The 15,861-nt window shown below is 52.1% G+C and overlaps 1 protein-coding gene across 1 annotated transcript; it reads right to left on the bottom strand.

Annotated features, from left to right (window-relative positions):
• Nucleotides 1–1,451: 1,451 nt before the first annotated feature.
• LOC135999435 (olfactory receptor 14A16-like) lies at nucleotides 1,452–2,378 on the bottom strand. The gene has a single exon (XM_065652990.1). It carries the CDS (start codon nucleotides 2,376–2,378, stop codon nucleotides 1,452–1,454), a length of 927 nt encoding a protein of 308 aa, XP_065509062.1.
• Nucleotides 2,379–15,861: the final 13,483 nt, after the last annotated feature.

Below are 15,861 nucleotides of genomic sequence, written 5' to 3' on the forward strand. Positions count from 1 at the left end.
GTCATGCTCATCAGTAACATCTGGGAGATGAAGGAAGAGGAGAACTTCCAGAGTGATGGCGTTTGTCTTCCCTAGTAACTGCTGCGTGTGATGGAGCCCTGGTTTTCTGGAGATGGCTGAACACTCTCTTGCCAATGCAAAACAGGAGATAAATTCCTTATTTTTCTTTGATTGCACACACAGCTTTTACTTTACCTATTAAACTGTCTTTATCTCAACCCATGAGTTTTCTTTTACTTTTCTGATCCTCCCCTCACCCTGCCACACCAACCGTGTGGTGTTGAGATGATGACCAGGGTTAAACTACAATATTTCTTAAACACTGCTCCTGGCTATTTACTGTGCGAGTGGGTTCACTGTTGTGTGTGTGTTTGGGTGTAAATGTATGCACATACTTTCTTGGTCAGTTCTAAGTGAGGCTAGCAAGAAGGAGGAAGACCCTGGGATCTGGAGAAACCCAGGGTTGGAATGTCCAAGTGGGTAATATCTCTGAGTCTGGGCTGACCCAAACCCCAGGTCCACACGGGAGGGACCACAGGGGTGTGTGAAACTGCAGGTAGGTTCTACCCAGGATGTACAGACCACTCGTGCAACCTTCACACCAGATCAGTCTGAGAGGGGGAACAGGACAGGGTCAGATGTGTTGCTCATGGTTGTGTAAGTGCTGCTGTTGGTGTGGTGGCTGTGAGGGCGCTGTTGCCTGTTGGAGCTGGTCTGTGTCAGATGGTCTGTGCCCATCTTTGTTTCCCTGCAGATACCTGCATTTAGTGCTTTCCCTTTGATGACTCCGCCTTGGGCCATGTCTCACTCTGTGGGGTCCTGTCACTGCCCACCTCAGGCACAGCCGGTCCGTGTGTATCTCACGGGCTCTCGGGGCAGCTCCAGATTCCTCTCCTGGAGGATTGTCCTCTGCCTCATCATGCACTGGGACGGTGCATATCTCCGTGACCATTCACCATCTCCACTGTCAACAGACAACAAGGGATGTGTCCTGCTGCGTCCTGCTGTTGCCCTTGGCCATGGATCCAGCGAAGCAGCAGCCCGAATTCGCAGGTTCAGAGAGGGAGCGACCACTGAGTTGCCCATGGGCAGCCCCAAGGCCACCAGGGCTGCTCCTCCATGGGGCAGCATTTGCCTCCTGGACTCTCCTGCATCCTGGGGCTGCTCCCCCAGCTCCAGAGGATTGTGAAGAGGTGGGACCTGAGACAAATTGGTTTCTCCTGATTCATTTATTGAGTTTATCAAAAACTAAGGAGCGTATATACATATGTACATGAGGTTTTTGGTTCAAGAAAAGACACGCAGGAGGCCAAGAATTATATTATTACAGCCATGAACCAAAAAACAAAGCCCAGCAAAAGCACTATGGAAAAATATAGACACATAAGAAGAAAAGTTAGTCCTGGCTATTTCTCTTGCAGCACTAGTGACATAGTGTGAACCTTAGTAACCTAAAGCAGTGAGTATTGAAATAGTTTCCTCAGGGCATCCTTGAGCTCCTGGTTCCTCATGCTGTAGATGAGGGGGTTCACTGCTGGAGGCACCACTGAGTACAGAACAGACACCACCAGGTCCAGGGATGGGGAGGAGATGGAGGGGGGCTTCAGGTAGGCAAATATGCCAGTGCTGACAAACAGGGAGACCACGGCCAGGTGAGGGAGGCACGTGGCAAAGGCTTTGTGCCGTCCCTGCTCAGAGGGGATCCTCAGTACGGCCCTGAAGATCTGCACATAGGACAGCACAATGAACACAAAGCAGCCAAAAGTTAAACAGACAGTACCTACAAGAAGCCAAACTTCCCTGAGGGAGGCATCTGAGCAGGAGAGCTTGAGGATCTGGGGGATTTCACAGAAGAACTGGTCCAGGGCATTGCCCTTGCACAGTGGCAGTGAAAATGTATTGGCCGTGTGCAGCAGAGCGTGGAGAAACCCAGTGGCCCAGGCAGCTGCTGCCATGTGGACACAAGCTCTGCTGCCCAGGAGGGTCCCATAGTGCAGGGGTTTGCAGATGGCAACGTAGCGGTCGTACGACATGACGGTGAGCAGATACAACTCTGCTGTAGCGGAGAAAAAATAAAAAAAGACCTGGGCAGCACATCCTGGGTAGGAGATGGCCCTTGTGTCCCAGAGGGAATTGGCCATGGACTTGGGGACGGTGGTGGAGATGCAGCCCAGGTCGAGGAGGGCGAGATTGAGCAGGAAGAAGTACATGGGGGTGTGGAGGTGCTGGTCACAGGCTATGGTGGTGATGATGAGGCCGTTGCCCAGGAGGGCAGCCAGGTAGATGCCCAGGAAGAGCCAGAAGTGCAAGAGCTGCAGCTCCCGTGTGTCTGTGAACGCCAGGAGGAGGAACTGGGTGATGGAGCTGCTGTTGGACATTTGCTCTGCCTGTGAACATGAGGACCTGTCATAGGAGGAAAAGACCGTGACAAGTTAGGGGAGACTTCTCTGAGCAAAATAACGATGCCATTTCTCATGGAAAACCTCATACTTGAAGGAGGCATGTGTCAGCTAATTCTCCTTTCCTACCAAATGATAAACACAGGTCATCACAGCTTAAAATGCAGCTTGGGCACCTAGTTTCCATGAACACACCTCCGGGGTAAGACCCCCTGGTTTGGTGTCAGAACTGAAACGGACCCACATTCCCACCCCAAGTCCAGAGAGTCAGAGCACCAGGGGCAGGTGGAGAAACAGGGAAGAACACTGCAGTGCTCCTGAAAAATAAAGCAAGGACAGAAAGGCAGATTGGCATGATGTGAAACCTTCTCCTTACCCGGCGGTGCTGCTGCCACTCACATGATGACACTGTAGATCAAGTACTTTTAACACCTTTTTTGTGTACCACATTCCAGAAACCCTTCACCTGGAGGTCCAGCTGCTGAGGTGGAGACTCGTGACCTGGACCCCATGGCTTTGGGGCAGAGGCTCTGCTGGGGAGGGGAGGAGACCAGGGGGTTGCACTGGGAAATGTGTCTGCACTGCAGGGGATGGCAGGGGGGTTCCTGAATCCTCCCCAGCATTTCTGGTTGCAGCTCCCAGCCCCTGCCCATGTCTCTGCTGCCTGGACCTACCCCTGCTGGGAGCTGTTTCTCTGTCCTGTGTCTGCTCCCTGTCAGTGTCCCAGAGCCCGTCCCCCATGCTCAGCTCTGTCCTGCTCACACCTCCTGGCACTGGGCACTGCCCAGGGGCAGCTCTGTGTGCTCAGGGGCTCAGGAGCAGCTCTGACAAGTCCTAACGAGAACTGGGGTCTCAGCACCTTCTCCAGGGCAGAGAAATAAATTCCCATGTCCCACTGCCCACCCAGCCAACCAAGAGTGGAAAAAACTCAAAACTTAAAATCATCCCTATGAGATAAATGCTTCCTCAGTGTCCTTCATAAGGAACATCTGCAAATGTCCTGGGGGTGAGCTGGAGCTGTGAGCTGCCCTGATCCACACAGTTCCCTCTCAACAGCAGAAGGACCCTGATCTGCTGAGGGTCGCTCCTTCCCCCCACAGCTTCTCCCATCAGTGTTGTTGGGATCTCCCCGGGCAGGCTGAGCGCTGACCCTGGCAGGCGGCAGAGTCCCTGCCCCGGCACAGCCCTGGGGTGCAGGGACCCTGCTCTGCAGGACAGCCCTGGGCACCCCTGGGTTCTCACCCAGCTTCACACCCTGCAGCTGGGAGAAGGCAGCTGTCGTGCCCTGTCCGTCCAGGGAATCCCTGCTGAGGAGCAGATCCTTCTCCTCCACACCAGCCATGGGACGTGCCAGCTCTGCGAGATAATTGCAGGATCCTCATCTGCACCACCCTGCACCCAGAGACTTACTGTGTTAAGGACTGTGAAGATTTCCCTTCGAGTGATCTCTCAGCATCCTTCCACCCCAGACTGCATTTCCCCTCTCTCCCTGGCTCCTCTCCCCTCGGTGCTGCAGGCATAGCCCTCAGCCCTGCTGCGCTTTGCAGAGGAGCTGCTCCTGGGCAGAGCTGTCTCTCTGCAGCGCTGCCGCTTGCCATGAGCTCCCTCTGTCCCAGGAGCCCAGCCCAGCTCAGCAGCACAGGAGCAGCCCATGATGTCCCTTTCTCTGTCCCCTCTGGGCTCCCTCCAGGTGTCCCTGGGGCTCCAGGGGCACATCCTTTGAAACAACCTCAAGTAATCAGTGATGTTGATTCTCTCTCTTCAGCAGTGACACTTCTTGCCAGCATTGTGTTCTTTGTATTAAAAAGTAAATTGGTATGAGAATCACCTTTCTTGTCCCATCAATAAGCAGGACACCAGGAATGTTACAGCAAAGGATCTAATATTTCCAAATTGGGGGAGGAATATGTTCCCCAGAATGAATTTAGGCATTATATTCTGGTTTTATACTCCTAGGTCTAGAGAGACATTCAGCAATCTTCTGGCCATGTCATGTTAGTGCTCTAAAGCAAAGCCTTTGCATGCATGGAGTCTTGGACACTTGGTACCAGGTTTCCATGGGGCGACTCAGAGGTTTCCTGGTGCCACAGCTGGGGTGGTTCAGCCCAGATGTGAGGCAATGGCCTCAGCCAGGGACCTGACTGGCTGAGCTGGAGCTGTCAGTGTTGCAGACAGAGCTGTGACACGGATGGAATAAACTGCCAAGGCAGGGTGGCAGAAGTTAGTTCATCTGGTCTGCAAGGACAGCAGCCTCCAAGCACAGCAATGGTCCAGATCAAAACTCAGTCTAGATCTGTAAGGCAATTCAAGAGCCCTATAATGAGCTGTTACTACTGTAGGAACAGTTAAAGGAGAAACAAACAACTTGTAGTTACTGATGAATTTAATAAGGGAAAGAAGTGATATTCTCTGTGTCTCTGGTCCTCCATCTTCACCAGCAAGGTCTCCCAGGCCTCTGTCACTGGAGGCAGAACAACCAGCAGTGGATGGGGATCAAGTCAGGGGTCGCTGGAACTAACACAATCCTTTCCAGTCTATGGGACAGGAGGGGCAGCATCCCAGGAGCTGAGACAGCAGGACCATGTCACAGTGAGGCCACTCTCCACCTTCTTGGAAAGCTCATGGAGACTGGGGGGACTCCCTGACCACTGGCAGCTCTCACACATTGGGTGCACTTTTCAAAAATGGCCAATGGGTGAGCAGGGGAACTAAGGGCTGTGCCCCAGAGCATGGCCACTGGGACCCCAATTCTGGGTGTCTGAAGGTGACAGGGTTTACCCAGGGCAGGTTGTGCCTGTCCATCCTCTTTGCTTTCTGTGAGCAAAGGACAGGGTTGCTGGACGTGGGGAGAGCAGTGGTGGTCTGTTACCTGGAAGTCAGCAAGGCATTCAGCATCATCCCCCACAATATTCTTGTGTCCAAGGTAGGCTATTATGATCTGTGTCAGTGTGTAAGTAGATGGGTAAAAACCAATCTGGATGGTCAGGCTTGGAAAGCTGCTATAGAAAGGGAGAAACTTTCCAATCCTGAGGACAGTCAAGCCCTGGAAGCTGTTTCCCAGGGGTGCGCATCCACTCTGTCCCAGAAAGTGACCAAGATGTGTTTGGATAAAGCCCTGAGTAATCTGGTCTGACCCTGCATTGAGCAGGAGGTTGGTCAAGACACCTCCCGAGGTCCCATCCAGCCTGAATGATGCTGTCCTTTCATCCCCTTCATGTTTTCAATTTAGGGACAGTTCTCAGGTTCTCTCTGACCACAGAAATAATTCACATGAGGTGCAGGGCTGCTTTACAAGTGCCCCCAAACAGCCCTGACCACATCTTGTGCATCCCTTTTCATTTGCCCCCACCCAGGTTGTTCTGTTTTGCTGTCCTCATGCCCACCTTGTTCATCCTTTCAGAGCAGGTTGCTCAACAGGTGTCAGCATCCATGTACAGAGTCTGCACACCAGCCAGGCAGCAAAGCCATCGTTACAGAAATGGAGACGACGCTCTTGACCAGCTCCTTGCACCCAGGAATCGGCACAACTTGTCTGCTGAGATTCTCGGGAACACCTGAACTTTAAGTGCAGAGCATGTGAGTCCTCGTTGGGTATCCTGGCTTGTCTCCTGACCCATGTGGTGCTTCAGGCTGTGAAGAGAATCAAAACCAACTCTTTGGCTGGGGTAGTTTCATTTTACATGTGTCACGAAGGGCAGATGAAGGGAGCTCAGAACTCCAGACTCTGCTGCACCATTGGAACTTCAGAGACTGGAAATGCAGGTGACGGTGTGTGTCAGTGCACACCACATAAACATTCTGGCTTCCTTTCTGCCGTTGCACTGACCTGGGATCTGTTCCTTGGTTTTCTTTGTCTAAAAAAGAAATAAAACTGCCCTATGTCACCTCCCCTCACACCAGAAAAAAAGGGGGAAAATTTATGAAAGAGGGGTGATTTAAGAGCAATTCTGTCCTAGGAAGTACTTTTTAAATTATAAATCTGGTAGAAGGGAGAGAAAAAGCTCTTAAAAAGAACTCCATGCAAGAGGTTAGCTACCGAGATGTAGCAGCTGTTTTGAGAAGCAAGAATGACTGATAGGAATGAAATTAAAAAACTTTAGTTCATCATCATCGTCATCAAGAATAAGGAACTCCCTGTTATTCTTATTAGTGATAGTACCACTTTTCAAAAACATCCTTGAGATTGTCTCTATTTTTCGCTGGCTCCAAAACTGAGCCTGCTCAGATTTTGAAAGGACTGCTTGAAATCTCTGCAACTCAGATCTCTACAACTGTCTCTCATCGAAGATCTTTTACCCCAGAAAGGGGAAAACTCCCAATGCAGGCACCAAACCAGTGTCCAACCTGCCTGGAGAGCCACGTGAGTGGTGCCACACAACAGCCAACCTCGGGGGCAGCTGGAGGTGATGGGAATTGAAATGGTTTTGACTCAAATCATAATTTAGGTTGGAAAAGACCCTTAAGGTCATAAAGTCCAATCGTAAATATGACACTGCCAAGTCCACCCATTACACCATATCCCTAAGCACCATGTCTACACATCTTTTCAATACCTTCAGGGATGGAAGCTCCAATCCTGAGCTGGCAGGACAACACTGTCTGCAGTTACACATAAGATACCTGTCATGGCTGTGACTTCAGAGTTTCTCACACCCTTCACTGAGCAGGGCAGGTGTTGGGAGATGGGCGCACACTTCAGTTTCCAGATGCCAGGACAGAGCCCAAGCCATCCTGCCCTTGGCCTCTGGCATCCCATTTCTAGAGATGCAAAGCTGCTGGGGCTTCTGTGGATAATCATGTTAAAATGCATCAATAATCATTCAAGTCTTTGTGTAATTTCCCTTAGAGTGTCAGTATTAAAAATAATAATAACTAAAAAAATAGAAAAGGGTTCATCTGCCTACATATAAATACCTGCAACACAGCAGTCTGCATCTGTGGTAGCCCCACTGGCAGGGCCAATCCAATAGGTATTTGCAGTATAAGGCACGACACCCCATCCATAAGTACATATCTAAGTGGTTCAGATGAAGGGTGGTCTGGCAAAAATCACCCTGTTCCCCCCCAGGTGCACAGACACTGCTCATGTGCCTCTCCAGGGAGTGGCAGAAGCTGGATGCCCTTCTTGGGACAGACTCCTTCCAGGAGAGACACAGCAATGGGAGTAACTCCTCAGGTCTTCATGGCATTTCACTCGGCATCAGTTTTTATGTATTAGGCGCTTTCCTCTGACTACTCTTTCTGCACAAATGCTCACAAAAAGACACCCATTTAGTAAAACATGGTCATAAAGGCGCTGTTATGGACAAGAAATCTCACCATGAGCTCTGGAGGGAGTGAGGCAGATGATAATGAGCACCAGGAAGAACCAAGAAGCTCAGGCCTCTTCTGAAGAGTGAGAGGCCCTGAGCAGCAGTGAGCGGCCATGTGTGGTGTGGGAGGGTCAGGGGATGTGAGGTAGAGAAGGGTGATGGCTGATGACTTCAGCAAATCCTTACAACCATGTCTGAGCCTGCAAGTGGGATGTGGCTGATGTCTGCGGGTGGAGGAGGAATAGGAGAAAGACTTTGGGGGATCCTGGAAAGCAGGCAGCCTTCTCTTGGACTAGTCATATATGGCAGTGACATTTGTATGCTGTGGGCATGGCTGTGCCTGGGAGATGGGAATGGCTGCTGCTGGGGGGGCTGTGCTCAGGCATGGCCCATGAGCTGACCTTGCTCTGCTCCTCTCTTGCACTCCCCATGCTTGGATGGTCCTCAGGAATCATCCATGAGCCCGGAGGAAGCACCAGCCTCCTGGAGTGTTGGCCCATCACTGGAGGACAAGAGTGAAAGGTCTGAGAGACACATGGGAGTGCAGGAATAGAGGGGTCTATGCGTAGCAGTAAGTGTGTTAAAGGCAAGAGGAAGACCTGAAGAGCATGAGCTGGTCATGCTAATGTGGAATAGATTGATTTTTCTTTTTTATTTTAGGGCAGCAGAAGAAGGAACGTGTGCTTTCAGTGCTGGGGCATGGATCCAAAGAGCAGATTCAAGCAAGTTTGGGACCGGGACAGCTCAGGTGATTGGTGACCATTGCAGGTCTATGAAAGAAGCTGCATGGGCTTGGGGAACCTCATAGGCATTGCCAAATCCTCAGAAAACCAGAGCCTTGTGGTAAAAGGAACAGCACTTGGCACCAAACCCACACCCAAACCACAAATACCCTCCCAGTGACCACGGGCAGAGCCTTGAGAAACATTTGACTGAAAGGGTCTCCTTTGCCAGGCCCTGGGGGTCAGGGCTTGGCCATTCTGATGCTAAACAACCATGAAGGGCTGACAGGGCACCAGAGCCACCTCCACATCGCCTTTACCACCTCTGACCATTGTCTCCAGGCTTTTCCTTCAGCAGCCTGCAGGGACAGGGACTGCTTGTGTCAGCGATGGCCCCTCGTGGGGTCCCAAACACCCTCAGAAACTTGGGGTTTGTTTCTGCCTTTCACTTCATTAGGGGTTTGTTCATTCTTTCAGTAGCTGCAGTTCAGGACCATGGCAGCAGAGGGCTCATTAACAGCCAAAACGCTCTTACAAGGCTCTCTGCAGCACTTCGCTAAAGGCTTCTGGTCTGGTGTGGATGATTAGAGAGATTTCAGAACTGTAGCCAAACAGTGAACATTTCCTTAATAAGTAGTCATAAAGCCAAATTTCTTATATTTCTGTCCCCCTCCCAATGCCCTCATTGCCAGAACAACTGGTATCAATGTCCACTAAATATTGATCTAGAGAATCTCCTGATAAAGACTGAATGTGTCAGAAAAGTGGGTGCCTAAAGCACCACTTGAGTGAGGAGACAGGATAGGACTCCTCAGGAGGAATCACACAACTCTGGACCCAGACGTGGGAGTTCCTGGGAATCTCAGGTGCCACAGCACAGCGATACTTGTGTTCAGGGAGCTGGTCAAGTGACCCATCTCCTTTTCTGTAATGGTGTCTGAGTTTGCTCAGGTAACCCCTGACTTCAGCCCCATCCACTCCTGGCTGTTCTCCAGACTCCTGCCTTCAGGAACAAAGTCCCAGGAAACCTTGCTGGTGAAGATGGAGGCAAAGAAGCCGTGAAGTACCTCAGTCCTGTCTGATACTACTCTTACGAAGTTCAGCAGCAGGCCCACGTTCGCCCTGTCTATTCTTTTACTGTAAGGAAGCAACATCAGCTCATCTTGCTGCCCTCAGCCTCCCCTGCAGGTATCAAGTCCAGGGCAGCTTTGGCATCATCCCCACATCCATGGACAAGGATTCTAAATTCCTCCTTTACAGCTTGACCTGCTTCCACCTCCCATGTGCTGCCTTTTTGCCCTGGAGCTCCATCTGGTCAGACAAGCAGCCTCATGACATAAAGTCTTCTTTTCATGGGTACTTGGAGAGATCATTCTTGTGCTTGGAGCAGGCTGTCCTGTTAGGCTTCTCGGATTTCCTGAGCTCCTTCACCCTTCAGACCTACTTCCATGTCACCACCTTTATTGGCCGCCGTCTCCCAGTATGTCAAAGTCTTCTCCTCTGGAGCCCACCAGCCTGTGCTCTGCTGCTGGCCTTCCTCCCTCCCCTCTGGTGCCTGGAATCCCACTGTTCCCTGGTCACCACAGCCAAGGTGGACACTGATGTGCACATCCCTCACCAGCTCTTCTTTGTCTCCCAGTTCCAGATCCATGTGAGCATCACTCTTGTTGGCCCAGCAGGCAGCCACGTTAAGAAGTTGGCCCAAGATCCTCTGGACCGTTGGCACCTGCCGCTTTGCCTGGCCAGTGAATGTCAGGGCAATGACAGTTCCCCATAGGAACCTACTCATTGACTTGTGACTTCCTCAGGTTACTAACAGAAGATCTTTTCCATTTCTTCTCCATGATCAAGAAGTTTGTGACATCCAAAATTTTATCACCCTGTATTGGGTTTACATGGCAAAGTCTTGGAACTGGGGTGAGTGTGGGTGTGCTACAGTTGTCACCTCTCTGAGAAGACAACAGGAGTTTGATGTCAGACAGAGCCGATATGAGCTGGCTCCAAGATGGACCCACTCCTTGCCAAATCTGAGCCACTCAGGGATGCTGGCAGCAGCTCTGTGATATTGTATTTGAGAAAGGGTAAAAAATGCTGCACAACAGCAGTTGGGAGAGAGGAGGGAGGAAATGTGAGAGAAAAATTGCTGCAAACACCAAGGTCATATCCCATGGGACCCAAGCAGGTCCCTCAGCAGGACAAAGCCTGCTCTCCTGAAATCCTGCTCGTTGCCTTGTTATCATCTTCCAGGAGCCTCAACTCCACTTTCCCACCCCTGACTGTTCCATCCCTGACCAACCCTTTCTGGTTTGTAAGTGTGAAGTCCCACAGGGCACCTCACCTCACTGACTCCTCAGTCACCCGTGTCAGGAAGATGTTGTCCATGAGCTCCAAACCCCTCCTGGATGGCTGGTACCTTGCAGCTATTGGGATATCTTAGGTCTGCCATGAGGACACGGCCCTGAAAACATGAGGCTTCTTTCATTTGTCTGAAGGAGGCCTCATCTAATTCCTCTTCCTCATCAGTGAGTCAGTAGCTGATGTCCAGTCACCACAACATTGCCCATGTGGTTCTGCCCTCTCATGCTGACTCCTCAGCCTTCAGCTGACATTGTCTGTCCCCAGACAGAGCTCCACACCTTCCTGATGTTCTCCCACATGAAGGGAAACTTCCCCTCTAAGTCCAGAGCTCTGGCATTATGAGAACCAGACCCCCAAGATGCCACAGTTTCTCCAGGAGGGGCTATTTGTAGTGTCCTGTAACTCCTCCTGCTGTTAACTTGGGAGAGACACCTTTATCAGGTTAAACCATCTGCATGCAAAGATTAACAGCTGAGCTAATTGTGCTTGAGGAACTTTGGAATTCACCCATCAAAGAGCTCTGAAGTTGTACAAGGAGAAGCGGCCAGTCCTGTATCGGGGCAGGAGAATAACCCCATCCATCAGGACAGAGCAGGACCTGACACACTGAGCAGGGACCCTGAGGAGAAGGGCCTGGGCACTACAAGGGCCGCCACACAAGCCCGTGCTGCACGCTCACCATGACCAAGGCAGCTGCACACGGGGCTGCATGAGGAGGAGCATGGGGACCCAGACACCTGGAGTTCTCATCCCATTCGGTTCAGCACTGGTGTGACCCCACACACACGGGTGTGTGCCAGTGTGCGGCTCCCAGTTTGGAGAAGCAGGGAGGAACTGGAGAGTGTAGGGCTCTGCCAAGGCAGGGTTCAGGACCTTGTGCACATGGTGTGGGATGCTGAGGGACCTGGGCTGCTCTGGCCCAGCAGCGCTGGGGAGGCTGCAGCAGTGTAGGAGTAGCCTGAGAGTGCTGGAAGGGTGGTTTCAGAGAGGGTGGAGGTTTTCTTCATAGTGGGAAAGAGCAAGAGAAAGAAATAATGGCACAAAATGCAGCTGGGGAGGACCAGGCTGGACATGAGGAGAAAGGAATGTGAGTGGAAGGGCAGTGCTGTGGTGGAGCAGGTCACCCAGAGGCAATCTGCATCAGCCCAAGGCTTTGTGCTTCAAGGAACAGCTGGGGAGGATGGAGAGAGATTAACAAAGGAAGGAAGATGCTCAGACAAGAGCAAGGTGGGCAGCAGGGGGGATGTGTCCAGCCTGCAGGGAAAGAGGTGCAGGGGATGCCACAGCATAGGACAGGCTGTCGTGGAGAGGATCAAGGGATGTAAAGAGGTTTAAAGCCCCCAACAGACATGAGCCCCTTCTCCCCTTGGCTATGGCTGTTGTCTCCACCTCTGATGCCTGTGAGGAGACACCTTGTCCTTACAGCACAGGGGCCTCATGGCCTCCTTGTCCCCAGCCAGGAACCTGGGAGGTGTGGGACCATAGTCCTGCCCTTGGCCTGGCACAGCCCCACATCACACTGTCCCAGGAAGGGCCCTGGACAACGTGGGAGGGACAGGATCTGCCTTCCCAGGGCTGGGGGTCAGGGCTTGGCCCTTTGATTAATGAAACACATCCAGGTTTACTCAGCATCAGAGAGACCTTCACCTTGCTTGTCCTGACCTGTCATCTCTGCCTCCAGTTTTCTTCTCTAACTAGATCCTGGAGTCATTTCCTCAATAGTGTTCCTCAGTGGGACCCATTAACACCAGAAGGAACTTTGGAGTTTGAATCTGACTTGGGCTTCTTGAGAGGTTTTATTGAATTTCCCCTCAGGGTTGATGTTCATGGTGTCAGCACCAAAGCCACCAGAGGGGTCATTAAAGCGCCTTGGGCTGCTCCAGTGCTGCTGAGCTGGGCTGGGCTCCTGGGACAGAGGGAGCTCATGGCAAGCGGCAGCGCTGCAGAGAGACAGCTCTGCCCAGGAGCAGCTCCTCTGCAAAGCGCAGCAGGGCTGAGGGCTCTGCCTGCAGCACCGAGGGGAGACGAGCCAGGGAGAGACAGGGCAATGCAGTCTGGGGTGGGAGGATGCTGAGAGATCACTGGAAATGAAATCTTCGCAGATATGATGCCTGTGGCTGCAGGGCATTGCATCTGCAGATCATGGTAGGATCTCAGAAAGCTGTCACATTGCAGAGCCTGCAAGAGACGTAAGTAAAACTCTCAGACATTCTCTGATGCAAAGGAAGAGGATGTGCTGCAGAGCAGGGATTGCCTTCTGCACCGTCAGAGAGACAGGACATGAATGCTGTGTTCTGCCAAGGATGGCTGTGGGGTGTAAATGTAAATGTGCAGGCAGGGGTGCCCAGGGCTGTCCTGCAGAGCAGGGTCCCTGCACCCCAGGGCTGTGCCAGGGCAGGGACTCTGCTGCCTGCCAGGGTCAGCGCTCAGCCTGCCCGGGGAGATCCCAACAACACTGAGGGGAGAAGCTGTGGGGGGAAGGAGCGACCCCCAGCAGGGCAGCGTCCTTCTGCTGCTGGCTTCTCCGTCGGTCAGGGCTGCTCTTCCAATAGGAGGTTTCTAGGAGAAGATCTATACAGGTATTACTACAAAGATAAGGAGTTTTCCCAAGTCTGTCCTTTCAGTTTCCTATTCCAAGACTTGGGGAGTGGGGGGATGGAGGAAAGGATAAATGAAAAAGGAGCTCTCCAGTTTTAACAAGTCACTGAGACTCCTGAACTGCAACTCTGAGTGATCAGCCGATCTGCCAGCGGCCTTGTAACATCCCTTCAGCCACCCCTCTGCCCATGGACAGCAGCAGCATCACCTTGGCTGGACACATCTGACTTAGTCTGACCCGTCCTTTTTTGCAGCCTGCAAACCTCTGCTCTCAGCAGTCCTGGTGGCTTTTCAGGGTAACATGGCAGTGTGATCAGCCTCCATCTCAGAAAGGTGCCAGCCCAGGGCAGCTGGAGCAAGACAGAGGGACAGAGCAGCTGCCCTCACTCTGCATGACCCACAGGCATCCTCTGGTCTCGCAGGACTTGCTCTGTTCTCCCTGAGTGCAGCAGAAATGCTGAGGGTTTCTGACACCCAACAACACTCTCCAGGGGAGTTGCAGGATTGGATTAGATGATCTTTCAAGGTCCCTTCCAATCCCTAACATTCTGTGATGCTGTGATTCTCTGAAGCTGTAAAAAAACCTTTCAAATTTCATTTTACCATCCTGTTTCATTCTCTGTCACTGTGCAGATGCTGACAGGCCCTTATGCACCAGCAGCAGTTTCAGATGACAACTTTGAACCCCAGGTGTGTCGCCTGCCCCCCGTTCCATGACCCCTGCTGCAGAGCAGGGCTGACTCCTGGGCAGCCAGCGGGCACAGGCCCTGCTCCTCACGGCACCTCCAGCCAGCACCACCCAGGGCTCAGCCACAGACCCGAAGGAAGGTCTGGAAAAGGACAAGGGGTGTGGAGCAGGGGAGGGTGTGTGAGAAACGGCTTTGATTTTGCTCAGAGAAGTCTCCCCTAACTTATCACTGTCTTTTGCTCCTGTGACAGTGCCCCATGCTCATCAGCAAATGTGCAACAGCAGCTCCATCACCCAGTTCCTCCTACTGGCGTTCACAGACACACGGGAGCTGCAGCTCTTGCACTTCTGGCTCTTCCTGGGCATCTACCTGGCTGCCCTCCTGGGCAACGGCCTCATCATCACCACCATAGCCTGTGACCAGCACCTCCACACCCCCATGTACTTCTTCCTGCTCAACCTCGCCCTCCTTGACCTCGGCTCCATCTCCAGCATTGTCCCCAAATCCATGGCAAATTCTTTATGGGACACCAGGGACATCTCATACTCGGGATGTGCTGCACAGCTCTTTTCGTTTGCCTTCTTGATACTAGCAGAGTATGCTATGCTCACCATCATGTCCTACGACCGCTACGTTGCCATCTGCAAACCCCTGCACTACGGGACCCTCCTGGGCAGCAGAGCTTGTGTCCACATGGCAGCAGCTGCCTGGGCCACTGGGTTTCTCGTTGCTCTGCTGCACACGGCCAATACATTTTCACTGCCACTGTGCAAGGGCAACGCCCTGGACCAGTTCTTCTGTGAAATCCCCCAGATCCTCAAGCTCTCCTGCTCAGATGCCTCCCTCAGGGAAGTTTGGCTTTCTGTGGTTACTCTCTTAGTAATATTTGGGTGTTTTGTGTTCATTGTGCTGTCCTATGTGCAGATCTTGAGGGCCGTGCTGAGGATCCCCTCTGAGCAGGGACGGCACAAAGCCTTTGCCACGTGCCTCCCTCACCTGGCCGTGGTCTCCCTGTTTGTCATCACTGCCATGTTTGCCTCTCTGAAGCCCCCCTCCATCTCATCCCCATCCCTGGACCTGGTGGTGTCTGTTCTGTACTCAGTGGTGCCTCCAGCAGTGAACCCCCTCATCTACAGCATGAGGAACCAGGAGCTCAAGGATGCCCTGTGGAAACTGATGACTGGATTTCTTCCGAAGCTATAAACTGTCTCTGTCTTCTTCTACATACGAGTTATAGTCTAACTCATTGCAGGTTCATCCTGTGTGCAGTATTTTTTGTCTCTAGTTGTGTTTTTCTCTTATGATAATACTGTAATTCCATTTTTAGTTCACTGCCTGCTTTTCTTTTCTCACTGAGTGTCTGTGTCCATGAGGAATCATGCTCCCTGTGTTTAAGCAAAATAAAGGGCTCTCTGGCAAACTGTTTTCTGCTGACATCCGAACTCCAAGACCTTTTTCAAGCTGCAGGGACAGTTCCTGTGTGCATGGGTGGAAGGGGAAAGAGCTCTCGCTTGGCAGCACTGCCAGGGAGCACCAGCGCTTGGCCTTCCAGAGCTGTTCTCGTTCCACTCCCACACTCTCCTTCTCATCCCTTCTGTTGGTGCAAGGCCTGAGTGCTCTGGCAGCCTGGTCACCGTCCTGCTGTGTGCCAGTCCTGTGAGTGCAGGCAGGGACAGGCAATGGGCACTGCTGTGACAGAGCTGGCCTCTGTAACAGTACTTCTATAAAGAAGAGTGATCTCCTCAGGGCAGTGCTGGAAGGCTTAGGTCTTCTTACAAACCTT

Source organism: Caloenas nicobarica, chromosome 28 (assembly GCF_036013445.1).
Source record: "Caloenas nicobarica isolate bCalNic1 chromosome 28, bCalNic1.hap1, whole genome shotgun sequence".
NCBI classification, from domain to species: Eukaryota; Metazoa; Chordata; class Aves; order Columbiformes; family Columbidae; genus Caloenas; species Caloenas nicobarica.